At 38.4% G+C, this 17,140-nt stretch overlaps 2 protein-coding genes across 3 annotated transcripts; both read left to right on the plus strand.

Moving 5' to 3' along the window:
• The first annotated feature begins 670 nt into the window (after positions 1-670).
• Positions 671-10,328, plus strand: LOC106933989 (filamin-A-interacting protein 1). Its single transcript, XM_088002456.1, has 5 exons — positions 671-975; positions 1,313-1,486; positions 1,656-1,834; positions 6,729-9,531; positions 9,712-10,328. Exons 1-5 carry the CDS (start codon positions 694-696, stop codon positions 9,916-9,918), a joined length of 3,645 nt encoding a protein of 1,214 aa, XP_087858582.1. The 5' UTR covers positions 671-693; the 3' UTR covers positions 9,919-10,328.
• Positions 10,329-11,004: 676 nt separating this feature from the next.
• LOC106933988 (cell cycle control protein 50A-like) lies at positions 11,005-16,455 on the plus strand. 2 transcript variants are annotated; one of them, XM_088002457.1, is made up of 8 exons: positions 11,005-11,094; positions 11,204-11,476; positions 12,943-13,062; positions 13,501-13,608; positions 13,698-13,791; positions 13,931-14,077; positions 14,176-14,385; positions 15,358-16,455. In XM_088002457.1, the coding sequence occupies exons 2-8, from the start codon at positions 11,228-11,230 to the stop codon at positions 15,549-15,551; spliced, it is 1,122 nt and encodes a 373-aa protein (XP_087858583.1). In that variant the 5' UTR covers positions 11,005-11,094; positions 11,204-11,227; the 3' UTR covers positions 15,552-16,455. The 2 variants fall into 2 exon arrangements, with proteins under 2 accessions (XP_087858583.1, XP_014869077.1); XM_015013591.2 differs by having other exon boundaries at positions 11,023-11,476.
• The last annotated feature ends 685 nt before the right edge of the window (positions 16,456-17,140 follow it).

Consider the following 17,140-nt stretch of genomic DNA (forward strand, 5'->3'; position numbering starts at 1 on the left):
TTAGAAAACTTTAGTGATCAAATTGTCCTGCACCAAAGGACACTATGGTGAGGTCAGAGAGAAGGTTAAGGAAGGATGGCTTATAAAATAAGATCCTAAACCTGGAATGTCTCACAGAGATCCGTTTAATCCATCTTCTGAAAATAGAAAGAGTAAGGGACAACTTCGAACCAAGATTTGGCCATGTATCTAAATTGATAGGGTAGCATTAACCAAGCAAGTAGCTAAGAAGTCAGAGGTAACTCTGAATAAGCCTACAAACTTTTTTTTTTCCTTTGTGAAAGAATGGTAAGAAGAAAGTTACTGCTGAAAGAAAGTCATGAGAAATCTTGGTAATGGTTGTGAAAATAAAATGAAACCCAAATAAAACCTTCTGGCCTAAACTAAAATAGTTTTTGGTAAAAGGCCGACACATTATTCCCATGGTGAAACCAAAGGTAAAGGCATCATCATGCAGTAGAAATGATTTTCTTCAGGACTAACAGGGAACATTAAAGTTTATGTTTAAACATAGCAAAATGTGAAAACATTAAGGTAGTGTGTTTATATGAAATGATCTGAAGTTTAAAAACAAAAACACCAAAAGCATGAAAAGGAAAGAAAGTTTTAGAAACAAATATATTTTTGGGAATAATAAAATAAATATGTTCTTCCAACAAAATTTCTTCTTCTTCTATCCTCAATCCAGGGAAGATGAGGTCCAAAGGCAATGGGGTGGAAAGCCAAAACGACGGGGTCCTTGGTGTTCCACCAGGTGACCATGACATCAATGAAGAAAAGGACGTGGGTCTGCCTGTGAAGACCCTGAAGGCCAAAGTTCAGCAGAAGGAAGGTGAGGAGGAGGTTGACGTGATCTCTGATAAAGAGAAGCTGCTGTTGGATTCCACAGAGACTGGAGACAAAACAGGAATCATCACAGATCTGTCCAAACAGGATCTGCTGAAACTGTTGGGAATCATGGAGGGTGAAGTTCAGGTAGGACATCTCTTTGTTTTTTTTTTTTTCTGAGCTGGAGCACAATCTGAGTCTTTACAAAGCTGGCAACAAACAACATACCTGGAAATGTCACTGTGGTTGAATGCATTCATTTTAGGTGATTGCACTGCAATTTTAGCACAATAGCTCTATCTTGTGGTTGAAAATGGCAGTTTAAAATGCCTAAAAAAAACCACAGATAAAAAGTATGCTCCTGAAAATATGCTCTGTTTCAGACTTATTTTGAGAAAAAAAAACAATGCAAGTGTTTCAATGTATTTCATTGCATAGACTGAAATGAAATATAATATTATGTTTGTGTCTGTTTTGTTTTCAGGCCAGGGAAGATGTAATCTGCATGCTAAAATCCCAACAAACAAGTCCAGAAAGCCTTGAGTCACAGTACGGATGTGCCGTACCTGCCTCAGCCCTCAGAGCACTGCAGAGGGACAGCTTCGTCACCGGCGCAAAGCCGGATAATCACAGTGTCTATCAAAAGCCAATGGTTGAGGTTGGAATGATTTCTTTATATTTTTGCCTTTTGCACTCTTCTAAAACTCTGCTGATAAAGAACCTGACAAAACTTTTCGATTTAAGAGTAAATTTAAACAACTTTCAGTACGAGTTTTCTCCTGATTTAAAAGCGTTCTTTCATGATCTGCTTTGTGTTTCCGTCTCAGCTGAAACGTCTGCAGGAGAAGCACAAGGACACATACCGGCGGATGCTGGGTCAGCTGCTGCTGGCCGAAAAGTGTCACCGCCGCACCGTCCACGAGCTGGAAATAGAGAAACACAAACATGTTGACTACATGAATAAGAGCGATGACTTCACAAACCTCCTGGAGCAGGAAAGAGAAAGGTGAGGGGCTGAGAGGAAACTAATGCGTGCCGTGACTGAGACAGCTGAGGCCGACATTGGATGGTTTAAGCCAAATGAAAAGCTTCTCCGAATTTATTTTTTAAAAAGTTACTGTATTTTATCAGGGTTTCAATCTGAAGGACCATCACAAAGTAGTCACAAACATGGTTTTGGCATATTTCAAAACAAAATTGAAGAAATGTGACATGCATATGCATTCAGACCTCCTTTCTATGCCCCTCAAAAAAATCTCTAAACCAAAACCAAATGAATTCTTCAAGGCTTCACCCATGTCTAATTCAATCTCTATATAATTACAGCTGTTGTGTGATGGTCTCAGACAGGTCAGGGATAAAGTTAGAGGAAATTTCAAGACATAGATTGGTAATAAAACAGTATTCCTAACTCTGAACAATTGAGAGAGTAATGTCTCATTTACACTCTAAAAATAAGTTTGGCATAACTGCAGGGATACCAAGATATGGTCATACACCTCAACTGACCAGAACGTCTGAGAATGTGTGAAAGATATCTCAAGCTGAAATGTGTGACTTCCGAGAGGATGAGACTACTGGAGGTCAGGTTAACAAAGAATATGAGAAAGTGGATGCAGGGAGAAGATGAACAGATAAGAGAATTAATAAAAGGTGACATCATTAACAAGTTCCGGAAAACAGGGCTTCTGGAAAGGGCCGAAATTGATGAGGAGTTGACTGGGGAAGCAACTTCCAAATAAGGATGTTTTGTCACATTCATGTTGAAGGTTTCACTGAGTTAAGAGGACAAAGCACAGTGGCAAGTTCCTGATAAAATGTGTTACATTATCTATCAAGGTTGAGATTGTTTTGCTGACTAAAATGTTGCTAAAATAGTTTCCAAAGACCAGAATAAGTTTCTGAAATTCTTACTGTTGGCCAGCAGGGGGTGACATTTATACGGGGAAAAAAGACTGTAAAATACAACACAATAAATGTACCTCTCATGTAGATACAACGATTGTTAAATTCAACACTCCAAAATGGCTGACTGATATGTTTTTATACTGTTGTTCAAGTATCAAATCAATCTGTGGATAAAATGGTCTCATTCTTGCAGAGGTTGGTTTCTGTTATTCTCAAAGTGAAGAGGCTGGAGAAATACAGTGGATCAGTCCCGAGTAACAGTCTCCTCTAATGTTCTTTTGCTTGTTGTATTAACTTGACTATAGCTGTTTTCTATTATTAACGAAAGTTTCAATGAGGCAGGCCAAATATTCCACAATAATAGATAAATTAATCCAGTAAAATTATATATAAATCCATAATAATTTCAATTGTTTAAGGATTATAATGAAATCTTTCAGTTTTTAATCTATAATGTGTAATTAGTAGTTTCATGTTTTTAGTTTATGTTTTTATGTGAAATATCAGAATTGCCCATCCAGATGTGCCCTGTTCGGCTGATATTAAATGTCTTTCCTATGTTCTCCATATAGCTTAAGCATTACAAAATCTCAAAAGTTAAAGTCAAAATGTGGAAAATTCTCTTCAATTCAGTTTTGAGGAAAAAAAATCCCGAAGTGCAGTGCTAAAACCCAATGTTGTTCATATCTGAGCCTATGTCAAAAGATGGGCTTGAAAAACAGATTCAGTAGGTCTGAGACAAGAACACGTTTCAATCATTCAATTCTGTTTTGACATTTTGCTCTCAAGAGAACATCGTGGTCTCACTCTTGTCAACATATTCCTCACCAGACATCCGAAAGTGAAGAGAGAAGGTTAGTGGTTTTTGTGCCAAGCATCTGGAGGAATGGAGTGACTGGGCATAGAGGGAGCTGTTTCCGTCAGCCATTAACGCCTTTTCTGACAACAGAGCAATTTATGTGTCAGGAAGTGAACATCTTTAAGGCGGAATGTATGTGGGTTGACAGAAGAGACAGCTACAGCTGGAGGGAGTTTCAGGGTCACGCAAATGAAATAAAAAATTTCCTAACCTCCTCATAATCCTTAAACAAAAAGAAATTGTTTATCTTCCTACAGTCCGCTTCAGTATAGTACGCTATTCCTCACATCCAAAGTTTTCCTTTTGGACGAGTCACTATAACTATTCAAATTTTTTGGGGTGGGGGATGGTCTGGGAGAGACATAAGCAGTTCCTCTGAGCCAATTCCCCAGGGAACATGAGATGAAATGTTGTTTTGTGATTTAAAAGAATGTTTTTCAATGCATGCCAGCATGTGGATCACACCTATGTTTGCCGTTTGTGTCAGGCACACAGTCGTCTAAGATATTGAGATCATTATTTAGCACATTACTATATAGCCCCCAAAAATATTTAAAAAGTATTAAAATAAAGTTGCTTATTGTTTAAACAAGGTTTATAAATACTTTCCCTTCTTAGTGTTGGATATTCCATAGCAGGTAATTCTTTCGTAGCAACAGTAAACTACAGTTCTTTTAATGACCTGACCATTAGTCTCAGATAGCACTAACATCATTGCTGCAGCCTCTTCCAGGACAGTAAGTTTAGACCGACAATTCCTTAAACTTAATACCCATCTCACCGTGCAAGTATAAATTTTATGAGCAGCACAGATCTACATGGCAACTTGAGCATTAGCCAGGGTTGGTAATCCTATCTGACAACAAAAGCTACAACTTATTTTGCCTAGTGATAAAGTCCAAGTGGAAAGAAAAGGATAAATGGCTTTTAAAATCTAAAATAAAAAAATGTCTAGTTAATTTGTAGTAACTCATTTTGGCTCTTGTTACAAATATAAGGCATTTTCAGCTTCACTTCTTATAGAGACTAAAATATTTACCCATTCTTCTTTGCAAAATACCTCACGCTCAGTTTGACTGAATGTCAAATGAAAATTTCAGGTGGATTTATTTCCGGACTTTGACTAGGTCATTCTACGGCATAAAAATACTTTGATCTAAACCATTCCATTGTCGTAGTGGCTGTCTGATTAGTATTTCCCTGATGGAAGCGGAACGTCCATCTCCTTTTTCAGACGTTCAAGTTTTCTTCCAGGATTGCCCTATATTTAGCTGTCTTATCCCTAATAAAAAAAAAAGCAATTCCCATACCCTGACACTGCCACCACCACGTTCTACTGTGGGAATGTTGTGTTCAGGGTGATGTGCAGTGTTAGCTTTCCACCACATTTTGCTAAATGGCTTGTGGTGAACTGGATATGTTAAGGCTTCCTTTCAATAATGATTCTGTTCATGGTACTTTCACATAAGACACAGATTATTGGAGGGCAGAGCTGATAGTTTTGCCCAGTGACAGATGATGCCACCTAACCCTTATAAATCAGTATTAAGGGGGGCTGAGTACTTATACAAAGCACTCTGGATTTTTGTGAACCATTTCTGAAAACCTTGTCTCATTTTCTTTCCTCTTTGCAATTATGCACCATTTTAGTAGGTCTATTAAATAAAATCCTAGTCAGATTTATTGATGTTTGAGGTTATAATGTGACAAAATGTTGACATGTTTAAGGGGTATGAACAAAAGCTCTGTAGGTGATTAACGATAAAAAGGCACTTAAAAGTTTAGTTTTGAGTTGCATTTATTCACAAACTCTGCTGAATACTAAGACCAGAAATAAGTCTGCCTGGCAACAGTCTAAGCATCGTGTTACCTAAGGTGATTGGTTGTACTTTTCTAGATGTTCCTCACCTCAAGGGAATCATCATTCAGCTAATCTGGTTTCCTCATCACATACACTTTGCAGGGAAAGCTATTGAATTTTCCCCTGAAGTAGTGCACACATTCGCTTCTTCCTTCTGTGCTACTCTATCAAAAGATCTCCTAACATTTTTCTACACTTGGATGCAACTTGATTTCACCAAACATGGACAAAATGCTAATGTTTTTACTCTGTTTAATGGTGGAACTTTCTGAATTGGCCTCAAAGTTGCGGAATTTTTGGAAAACATGCAAAACCGAGGGGAGTTTTGTTGAACACTTCCTATGAATCAAGCAGTAGTTCCACCCCCTGTACTGTGTTCACTGCAGAGCAGCACACACTGTCACACACATCGCTATCTATAGCTGTGGTTACACCACTCACTACAGGTTCCACAGAGGAGCTTAACTGTAGTTTTTTTTCTTCTTATTCTGCTGAGAACATTATTGGAATGTCACAGTAACAAAGTCAGCAGGAAATGGTGGCGTCAGCACTTTTTCAGCACTGTGATAACGATGGTGGCAAACAAACTTTTTTTTTTTTTTTGCTTGCAGAGCATCTTTAGTTGGTAAGTTCTGAATGGGCACTGAAGTGCTGGCACAAGTTACCTTGAACATTCAGTGTTTGCTAAAGATGCCTAGTCTTCCTTGTTGTGTTATTACCTGTTCTAATTTGGTTCATTTTGCAATGCAAAAACTGTTCACTTTGAATAATGTATTAGACTCTCCCTGGAAGTGGAGATGCAACTGCTTTGCATGCATTTTGTTGGAGCCAGCCCGGTATGAAAGCTGGGCATGAGCAGCATAGAAAGAAGCTGAGAGAAAAGGCCACAGCTTGGTGAGGGGGCTGTTAGCAGAACTTACACTCAGTTTGTGTTCAGAGTGTCTATCCCATCGGCAGGAGGTAAGCAGCACTAAGGATTGGGGGCAGTAGAGCAGATTTTTACATTTCGCTGTTCTTTATTCTCAAACTGTACACTTTCATGTTGAAATCCTATCTTTAGAAATAATTTGTCTTAATATTAGATTCACTTGATTTGAGTTGTAGCTTATTAGACATTTCCAGGGTGTATGCTGCATTACATATGAAAAGCCATATCCAGACATAATGAAACATGTTACAGTCGCAGATGACAACTTAAAAGTTACCTTTGAATATACTTAAAATTTAAATTTACGTCAAAATTTTTTATTTTTTTTTCTCTCTCTCTCTTAGACTGAAGAAGTTGCTTGAGAACGAAAAAGCCTATCAAGCAAGGAAGGAGAAGGAGCACTCCAAGCGTCTGGCCAAAGTGCGGGAGGAGCTGGTGAAGCTAAAGTCATTTGCATTGATGTTGGTCAATGAACGGCAACAGCACCTTGAGCAAATGGACCAACAGAGCCAGCGGGTTCAAGAGATCAGCCTGCAGCTCCAGCAGCGGGACCATGCCCTTAATGAAGCCAAAGAGCGTGCTCAGGAGGATGGTCAAAGAGTGCAAAGCCTAGAGGCTGAGCTAAAGGAGAAATCTTGTAGGATCACCCAACAGCATGAAGAGATGAGTGCCAAGCTGTCCAGTCAGGAGCTCCACAATCGTCAGCTTAATGTCAAAGTTTTGGAGCTTACACACAAAGTGGAGGAGCTAGAGGAAAGCAACAAGACCTTGAGAAAATCTGATGAGGAAATGCAAGAGTTAAGGGAGATCATCAGCAAAGGGGAGTATGGCAGCTCTAACTTGATTGTTGAGTTGGAAAACCTGCGAAAGAGAGTGCATGAGATGGAAGGAAAGGATGAAGAGATAACAAAAACAGAGAATCAGTGTAAAGAGCTAAGAAAGAGACTAGAAGAGGAGAATAGTAAGAGCAAAGACCTAAGGCTGGAAGTAGAGAGGCTTCAAAACAGAATGATGGATTTGGAAAAACTGGAGGAAGCATTGAGTGTTAGCAAAGCTGAGTGTGCACAGATACAAACTGCTTTAGAAAGAGAGAAAGACCTGACCAAAGAGCTTTCAGATGAGGTTGTAGCTCTCAAAATTCGAATGAAGGGGCTTGAGTCATCAGAACTCAAATTGGAAAAGTGTGAGCTAACACTTAAGGATGACCTGCGGAAGCTTAAGTCCCTGACAGCTGCACTAATGGATGAACGAAAGACACTGGTGGAGAAAGTAAAGTCAGAGGAAAAGAAAAGAGAGGATTTGAGCAAGGTTGTTAAACTTGAGCAGGGTCGAGTGATGGAGGTGACCGAAAAACTGATAGAAGAGAGCAAAAGGTTTCTAAAATTAAAATCTGAGATGGAATCCAAAGTTGAAACTTTAACCAAAGAGAAAGGGGAGCTCAGTACTAAGCTAGCTTGTCAAACTGATCAAACTGAGGATCTTACGTTCAAGATAACCCAAATGAAAAGGAGGCTAGACATGTTTGAACAAGAAGAAAAGCTATCTGCGAGGAATTCGGTTATGTGTGATCTAGGAAAAATCACTGATCCTGAAGGGAAAGACAACAAAGTTAAAGAGTTAACTTTTGAAATAGAGAGTTTAAAAAACCGTCTGAAACAACTAGAAGTAGTCGAGGGAGACTTGATCAAGACAGAGGACCAGTATGATATTTTAGAGAAGAGGTTCATGACTGAACAGGAAAAAGCAAATGATCTTTCCCAGCAAGTGGAAGAAATGAAGAATCAGATTGCACGAAACAAAGCCATTGAAAAAGGGGAAGAAGAAAGCAGAGAAGAAGACCTCCGACAGAGATGCAAAAGAGAGGAGGTCCAAACCAGAGAACTACAAGCTGATGTGATAGCTCTCAAGGAGAAGATCCATGAACTGATGCACAAAGAAGACCAGCTATCTCAGCTGCAAGTGGACTTCTCTGTATTACAACAAAGATTCTTAGAAGAGGAAGAGAAGGCCAAGAATGTGGGCATGGAGGTTTTTCATCTCACCAAAGAACTAGAGTTAGCTAAGCGCCAAAGCCGGGCACTTCGACCCAGCTTAAATGGAAGGAGAATAGTGGATGTGGCGATCACATCCACTGCAGTACAAACAGAGCCATCGCCTACTGAATCAGGAGAGGAAGACACACCAGCTGTGTTTATCAGGAAGTCTGTTCAAGAAGAAAATCACATCATGAATAACATCCGACAGAAATGTCTGAAGAAGCCTGAAAAAGGTAATACAGTTGAGCGATGCTCTTCATCTAGTGGTGATTTTAGTATTAAAAAATCCTGGATTCCTTGGATGAGGAAAAAGGACAACACTCCGCAAGAGACCAATGTGGAAAAGCCTCTCGTTATCAATGGGGAATCAGTTTCTTCTAAATTGACCATGCCTCAAAACCAAGGGCAACCTCTACACATCCGGGTAACACCCGATCACCACAACAACACGGCCACACTGGAAATCAGCAGCCCAACCGCTGATCAAATGTTTCCAAATGCAGCTCCCCTTAGCCCTAACCCATCTCAACCAAAATCCAGAATTACTATCATTCCCACCTACTCTGTGCCAACCACTCGGAGAAAGACTCCTACTGGATCTCAAGGTCCTGCAAGAGCCAAATCCCCAGTCACAATCACAACCATATCTAGGGCCAAATCTCCAGAAACTAGCCGAAACTCTTCTTCTACCTCAGTAAGGCCCCTTTCCCCGGTTTCGGTTATGACAGTGTGCACTGCTGTAGCGCCTGATATATCTGCCTCCCCAGAGCCCCAGGAGATGACCATGGGCCGGGCCGTGTTCAAGGTTACCCCTGAGAAGCAGATGGTCCCAATTCCTATCAGAAAGGGCCACAACAATGCAAACATCATCACCTCTACAGATGAAAACAAGATTCATATTCATCTAGGTAACAGTATCTCCCCAAAGATGGTAGTCAGACCAGTAGCTAGTGTAGCAGACAGCAAAGAACTGACCCTATCAACGGGGACAGTTTTGCGTTCACCTCGCCAGATCACCACAACTGCTACCAGAAATGTGCAGAGTAAAGTGACAAGCAGCATTACAATATCCAATGTGACATCCACGACTTCAAGATCCATCCAAAGCACGGTACGTTTTAGTTTAAGACAGATGTTTTTAGCATTTAGTAGCTACATTTTTTCATGCTTTAAATGTTGTGCCTTTCTTTATTTTACAGTTATTTGAAAAAAAAAAATTCTGTTGTGTTTAAATATTTTTTATCTTTGTTTACATTTAATTATCTGATCATTGCTACCTTTTGCAAAACAGATTGGCCATGATATCCAGTCACCTCGCACAGGACTTACCCGTATACCAATGTCCAAGAGCCTCAAGACAGGAAAAGCTGCACTAGGATCCACAGGAATCTCAAGTGGAATGAAAGTTGAGACTCGGACAGAAAGTCAGTCCATGAGGGTTGAAGTCAAAAAAGCCACTGTGAATAGCAATACATCACACAATGGAGGGAAATTGTGAAAATACAAATTGTCTGGTCTATGGTAATAAGTCACTCTGATAAAAATCCCTAATTTTCCAAAACCAAACAGCTGTAAAAACTGCAAAACGGAGCAAAAAGTGTAGTTTTATATTTCTTAATTGTTTTTTTTTACTTATCTCTCATCAATTACTGTCTTTTAGATGTGAAATACTTTATATGAAAAGAAATGGTATATCTGTGATTGCTATGTAACTAAGTTCTTTTGCTCTTACTGGTTGTCACAAATGTTTTTTTTAATATACGTATGACCACATTATAGAAAATATGTATTGTTTTTGGTAAATTAAGTTTTTAAGAGTGTTTTGGCTTGTATTTTTTGGTTCATAATTTTCTTGCTGTAAAGATATTTTTACAAAAGCATTTTTAATAAATATTATGCAAAAGAACAGTTTAAAATTATCATCATTATTAGTATTACAATTATTAAATCATAATAGACCAATTTTAAATAAAAAAGGCAACAACAGCTGTGTTCTTCAAATCGCTTGTGACAATGGCCTAATAAAAATATACTTCATATAGGCTATGTTATAAAAATATATTTCATATATATACTTGTGCTTTATTAACAAATAGGATGTCCACAACAAGTTTGTAATTTCCTAATGAACTTCCGAGGTTATTTATAGATTTGTCAAGCACAATCCTTCATTTAGTTGGCAATGAAAAAAACACCAAGGCAATAAAACTGTGGCTCTGCATCATTTCCACATTTGTGAAGCAAGGAGCGCGGTGCGGGCAGCCCAGGATCTGCAATGAAGTCTAGTTAGTAAAACTGCTGAAAATAAGTTGCGAGCTACAGCAAGTGACCTCACGTACGTTATGGCTCTTCATCACGTTTTATGATATCGAGATAATTTTTACATTATTATTAAGAATCATTATTAATTTCAGTTTTCAGGAACCTCTTCCAGATAAAAAAAAAAAAAAAACAACTCATATTTCCCCGCTCTTCATACTGTCTGCTGGGTCTTTCACCGGTTAATAGTTAAGAAGCGAGTATTGGGGGAGGGCGCTTCTTCACTGTCTATGATGACGTCACCTCTACGTTCCATCATTTCATTGGCCTGGAAACTTCCGGCTTCTTCCTCTTGGTGCAGTTTCCCATAACAGGTGAAATAAACGCCATTATGAGTCAATAGCTGGATCAGATTGTGAGTAAATTTAATTAATCTGAACACAGATTCAGATTCCCTAACATTTCGCCCTGTTTGCCGTTCGGGATTACCGAGTATTTACCGGTTGTCAACTGTTGCGGATTAGTTTAGCTTGAAGCGGACCACAACAATGATGGCGTCTAGCTATAACGCTAAGGAGGAGGACGGACACCACTCGGGATCTTCAACTCACGGCGGGACGGGGGCTCCGAAAAATAAAAAGCCGGACAATACAGCGTTCAAACAGCAGAGACTTCCAGCTTGGCAGCCTATATTGACTGCCGGTACTGTGCTGCCTGCTTTCTTCGTTATCGGACTCATGTTCATCCCCATCGGGATCGGCCTGTATGTGACTTCAAACAACATAAAAGAGTACGAGGTACAGTTTCAGTTCATCTCCGCCAATCGTTTCAGTCTTATTTTATTTCAAAGCTACTGCCCTGGCTTTGTTTTAACTTTTTTCTTTCTCTTAATGGCAGTGTATTATTACGTAAACATGGAGAAAAATGTTGCAATTTACGTCAAACAAGTGCATTGAGCTGTGTTTACAGAAGTACGTTAAAGTGTTATAGTGTAGGTTCTCTCTCTAGAGGTACTGTCATAAAATCACACTTGTCAGGAAAGCTCAGGCTTATAGTGTCTTTAAAAAGCTCTACTGAGTTATCAAGTTGAACGTATTATAGGGTTCATCGTCTGAAAGTGTGGAATTTTAATCTGTCATTTTCATTATCTGTGTATGCAGTAATTTCAAAAGCAAGAGGTTAGGGCTCAAAAAAGAGAAGTAATTTGCAGAATTATTAAGTTACCTCATTCAGGGAAGCTGACAACTGTTTGGTGGTTGGACTTACTACTCATGAAGACCTAGTAATAGTAATAAACACAAACAAAAAATATGTTTTATTTCTGCTAAAGTACAAAATATAACAATGAAGTCAAAGCTTGTTTTTTTGCACTTAACACAAATGAACAGAAATGTTAAGTTGGTTTTAGTTTTTTGTTATACTTAACAATAGTAATGTTAAACCACCAGCGGTGTGAAATTACAAATTATGCTCTATGTCTGGATATAAACAAAATAAGGTTAGGAGCTATTATGCCATTGCCTATGTTACAGTCTTAGTTTAAAAATTTGCTTGATCGGTGTATTAATATTAAGCCTTAAAAGGTGAAGGACCGTGAGATATGCAACAAGCATACAGAACCAAATAGCTTGTTTTGATCAGTTAGTCCCAGCCATCATATTGTCAGACTCAGTTTTACCTTCTCATATCAGTGGTGAAAAAGTTTGATTTCCTTGACTTCAAAGCGTATTGCTATTTATGTTGGCTTCAAAAATCTTTCAGATCGCAGTTTTATTGTGAAGTGGGTATCGGTAGCAAGTCCGCCACAAGTTGACTGCTTTAAAGATAAAGTCTGAATCACAGCATCTGGGTCTCTGCTTCTTAAACAGTCCCTCTTATTTTTTTTTTAGTCACACTTATGATGTTCCACATTATCAATCCCAGGGCAACCTAATGTCACCTGGCGTCAATATTCATAATTGGATGTAATATTTTGCATGGTAAAACAAAGATAAAAGAAACCAAAACACTTTTCTATTTTATTGAACCTTATGGAAATGCGGTGATTATTGCACAGACATGAGTGGTTTTTACATTAAACCCACTTCACTCATTAATTCTCCCCATCATTATACTTGGAGTTAATCTCTAGTACTTTAGTCTGCTGGTCTTTTTTTTTTTTTTTAACTTGGAGGAGCTGGCAGGAGTATTGCTGTCATAATTTCTGGCACTCATTTTTATCTAACTTATTTCTCCCCATCTGCGTGTTCGCTCATAATTTTAGGTTGATTACACTGGTGTGGAGCCTAACAGTCCTTGCTACGACTGCGCCAATAACTTCACCTGGAACAGCACAACACCATGCGTCTGCACTGTGACCTTCACGCTGACGCAGCCGTTTGAGGTGAGCTAATTTCCTGCATCAGTTCAGGCTAATGTAGACACAATGAATAAATAATTCAAGCCTTTGCATTCAATACTACAAATGCTGTTTCTGCAATAAAAAGAAAAAAAGAAAAGAAAAGAAAAAGACCGATTATCCATTAGAGTCAAATTAGAGTCCAAAAATAGAACATCCAAGGTCTGCTTAAAAGCTGCTTTTCTATCGATTTATGTGCTTATTAATTATGCAGTCCTGCTTTCAAGGGCCGTTTATTGATTATTCAGGAAGTCTACGGGAACCTGGACTGTATGTCTATTCCTGGGTAAAACAAACTTTCCATTTGTCTCCTCTTGGCTACTTTCTTTGTTAAAATTGAAGTTGGATGAAACCTAATCTAAACGGAGGGACTGGCAGAAGTGACAGGTAGGCCCAGATAAATAATTTCTCCCCTCTCAACAGAGCAATGTCTACATGTACTACGGTCTGTCCAACTTCTACCAGAACCACAGACGCTACGTGAAGTCCAGAGATGACAGCCAGCTAAATGGAGTTCAATCCTCTTTAACGGTGGGATATATATTTTTTTATTCTTACATATCTTGTAGCGAAATCGCCCATTTTCATTCTGCTGAAAAGTGTTTTTTTGGTTTTTCCAGAACCCCAGCAAGGAATGTGAGCCGTACCGTACAAACCCGGAGACTAAGCAGCCCATAGCTCCATGTGGAGCCATAGCAAACAGCCTTTTCAATGGTGAGCCCTGGCACATTTAAACTTTGTATGAAAACTGTGCACAGAACAACAGTCTTGAGAATTTAGTTTTTAAAAGTTAAGCTCGTTTGCCACGCATCCTCTTCAGAAGGAATAATAAATGAGGTTTTTATCTTCTCAGACACCCTGGAGCTGTATTACAGCCAACCCGACGGCAACACGTCAAAAGTTACTCTGGTAAAGACGGGCATTGCTTGGTACACAGACAAGCACGTGAAGTTCAGGAACCCTGGAAACGACAAAGACAACTTGACTGAACGTTTCAAAGGTACGCTTTAGAAACCACTTTGCGATATGTTTTCTTTTTTTTTTTTTTTTTAACACTTGTATTTACTAAATTACCACTGACTATCGGGTGTCTCTCAGGCACAGCTAAGCCAGTGAACTGGCTGAAGCCAGTGTACGAGTTGGACCCGTCAGATTCTGAAAACAACGGCTTCATCAACGAAGACTTCATCGTGTGGATGCGCACAGCCGCCCTGCCCACCTTTCGGAAGCTCTATCGCATCATCCAAAAGAAGCCGGACTCCACTCCGACTCTAGCCAGTGGCAAATACGTCTTGAAGATCACTTACAGTATCCTTTACAGTCCAGCCAAGGCTAAGATAAACCATTTCTTTATTCATTTATAAAAAGTCTGTAAGCATTTTGTCAAGTTTAGCTATTTAACTAAATATAGGGAAACAGAGTATTTCAGCCGGGGAAAGGGTAATAAAGACAGAATTATACAGAATTAAGATTGATTACATGTGATATTCCAATTTCTGAGAAACTGAACTTAGGGCTTTCATCATTTGAAGGCAACAACCACCTAACCTAACAGAAACAACCCTTTGAAATGTAAAACAAATGTCTACAGTGTATAGAAAATCTTTACACCATGTCTACATTAAGTAACATTCAATTTTTTTGGGACAGTGAAAGTAGGCCTGAGCACCTGGATGTCCCTCCATGACATGCAAACTTCATGCAAATCCCCAGTCTGGGATTTGGAGCCGTGGCAGCACTACGCCTTTTTTTTTTAAAGGAACTTTCTGAAAATTTATTGCAGTCCACCTGTGTCCATAAGTACACAAATCTTCAGTACTAATTAGGTTTTGTAGTCGCCGTTTTGCTCATCTGCTCTAAGATGAGGTTTTAGATTAAAAGAATAATTGAAAACAAACTCAAATCAGCAGTTTGCAGGCTTTTTTTTTAAAGAGACGATATTAACAGCCACTTGTTAAATTCTTTCACGACATGGAAAGAATTCTTTCCATGTCATCTTCCTTTCTTTCTTTCTTTCTTTCTTTCTTTCTTTCTTTCTTTCTTTCTTTCTTTCTTTCTTTCTTTCTTTCTTTCTTTCTTTCTTTCTTTCTTTCTTTCTTTCTTTCTTTCTTTCTTTCTTTCTTTCTTTCTTTCTTTCTTTCTTTCTTTCTTTCTTTCTTTCTTTCTTTATTTCTTTCTTTCTTTCTGTATTTCTGTATTTCTGTATTTCTGTATTTATTTATTTAAACTTTTGGCAGCTTGGAGTTTTCTGTCTCTTTACCTTAACCCTCATGTAACCAGATTACCCCGTCCGCAGCTTTGATGGTCGGAAGCGGATGATTTTGAGCACCATTTCCTGGATGGGAGGGAAGAACCCCTTCCTGGGTATCGCCTACATCACAGTGGGCTCCATCTGCTTCTTCCTGGGTGTCGTCCTGCTTATTATCCACCACAAATACGACACCCGCAGCAACAGCGCAGATATTCCTAACTAAATCGCTCCTGTGTTGGGTCTTCCAAGTCTGCATGCGCCGGTGACCCTGACGGGTCTATTCTGGACTGCTTAGTTGCTTTAGGTCGGATACACTGTGAATGTCTGGTGTGTTTGCACAATGGCAGGCATGTCTGAAGCATCATATCTTAGCTCCGTTTACCTCTTCCTCATCTGTGCGTGTTTTTTTTGTTTTTTTGTGTGTAAATAGCTTCAAGCTGATCATTGTTCGGTTATTTATCTCTACACCAAAGTTCTTGTTTTACCTTTGTGGTTATTATGCAAATAGCTTATTTTGAAGAATGTATGTATTCTTTAAGGTTTCTGCTTAGATTCCATATTAAAACCAGTCCTGCTGATGAATGTAACATTTTACTTGTGGTTTTTAAGATGATCTTTATTTCAGAATCAGATATTTGTTGCCTGTGTGCTGTAAATTATGGTAAACATTGAAGTCAAAGCATTTAATCTCTGGAAAACGGGTAGCGTATTCCTGGTATACTCTCCTCTCTTATTGATCAAGATACATTTATGCTCGTTATGCCCGATGTTCTTTAACTGTAAAATGCTTATTGAATGGAACATTAAAATTTCCCAATATAGCCAGTATTCCTAATTCCAAGAATGTTGGACCATGTTTCTTGTTAATTATGCCACAATAATTTATAATTTTAGCTTAGTTTGGCCTGAGTGTTAAAATTGTGTAAAAAAAAACAAACAAAAAAAAACTTTAATGTTGACCAAATGCTATGCACTTCACAAGTGTCACATTTGTTAGTGTATCCCTTGTTTCATTAAATTTTCTGTTACAATGTTGTGAACTATTGATACAGAAAATGTTCATTTAAATTTGAAAATCTTGGGTTTTTATAAGGTTTGTAGGGTCCAAATAAACAACTCTGTCAGTATCTTGATGTCATTTGTCATTTTTAAGTGCCGTTTTATTTCTTTGTCATAGAAAAATAAAACTAATATGTAAATATGTAATTCAATTTGAAATTGAATTACATATTGATACTGGTGTAATAGCAGTGCTTCAGATTCTGTAAAGTTATCTTGATGTTGAGCTTCGACACCAATTACATTTCTTCATTGCATAAGTCCAGTTTTGTTCAGATTTCATGTAGGATGACACAAAAGAGGAACTACAGTGAGAGCCTACAGCTGTCTTTAGACTACTTAGAAAACTAGTAGAAGATTTATTTCAGTCATTTTAGTCAAAAGGGAAAATTATAGCCATTCCTCAGAGTGATAAACATCAAGTTTTTATATCTGGCGTATATTGTGTATGTTTTTTTAAAAAAAGCCTACAACTAATACACATTACAAATGCAGGTTCTGAGAATATTTGGCCTCACTGAAGAACATGTCCATGTACACATTTTTTCTTCCGCTCAACTTTATATCAATGTGTTTGGACGCTTCCTTTCAAACACCCAGCTACTTCAGAAATGACATTATGCTTAAGTTTACTCGTTTGGATGATTTCCCAGTTTTTGTTTTTGTTTTTGTTTTGTCCACCATAATATTTCAAACTGTTAACATATTATTATGTTATTATTATTATTACTGAACAGCTGTATTTCTGTTTCA

This window comes from Poecilia mexicana, unplaced genomic scaffold, assembly GCF_051168715.1.
Source record: "Poecilia mexicana isolate PSO_F unplaced genomic scaffold, ASM5116871v1 scaffold_22, whole genome shotgun sequence".
Taxonomy (NCBI): domain Eukaryota; kingdom Metazoa; phylum Chordata; class Actinopteri; order Cyprinodontiformes; family Poeciliidae; genus Poecilia; species Poecilia mexicana.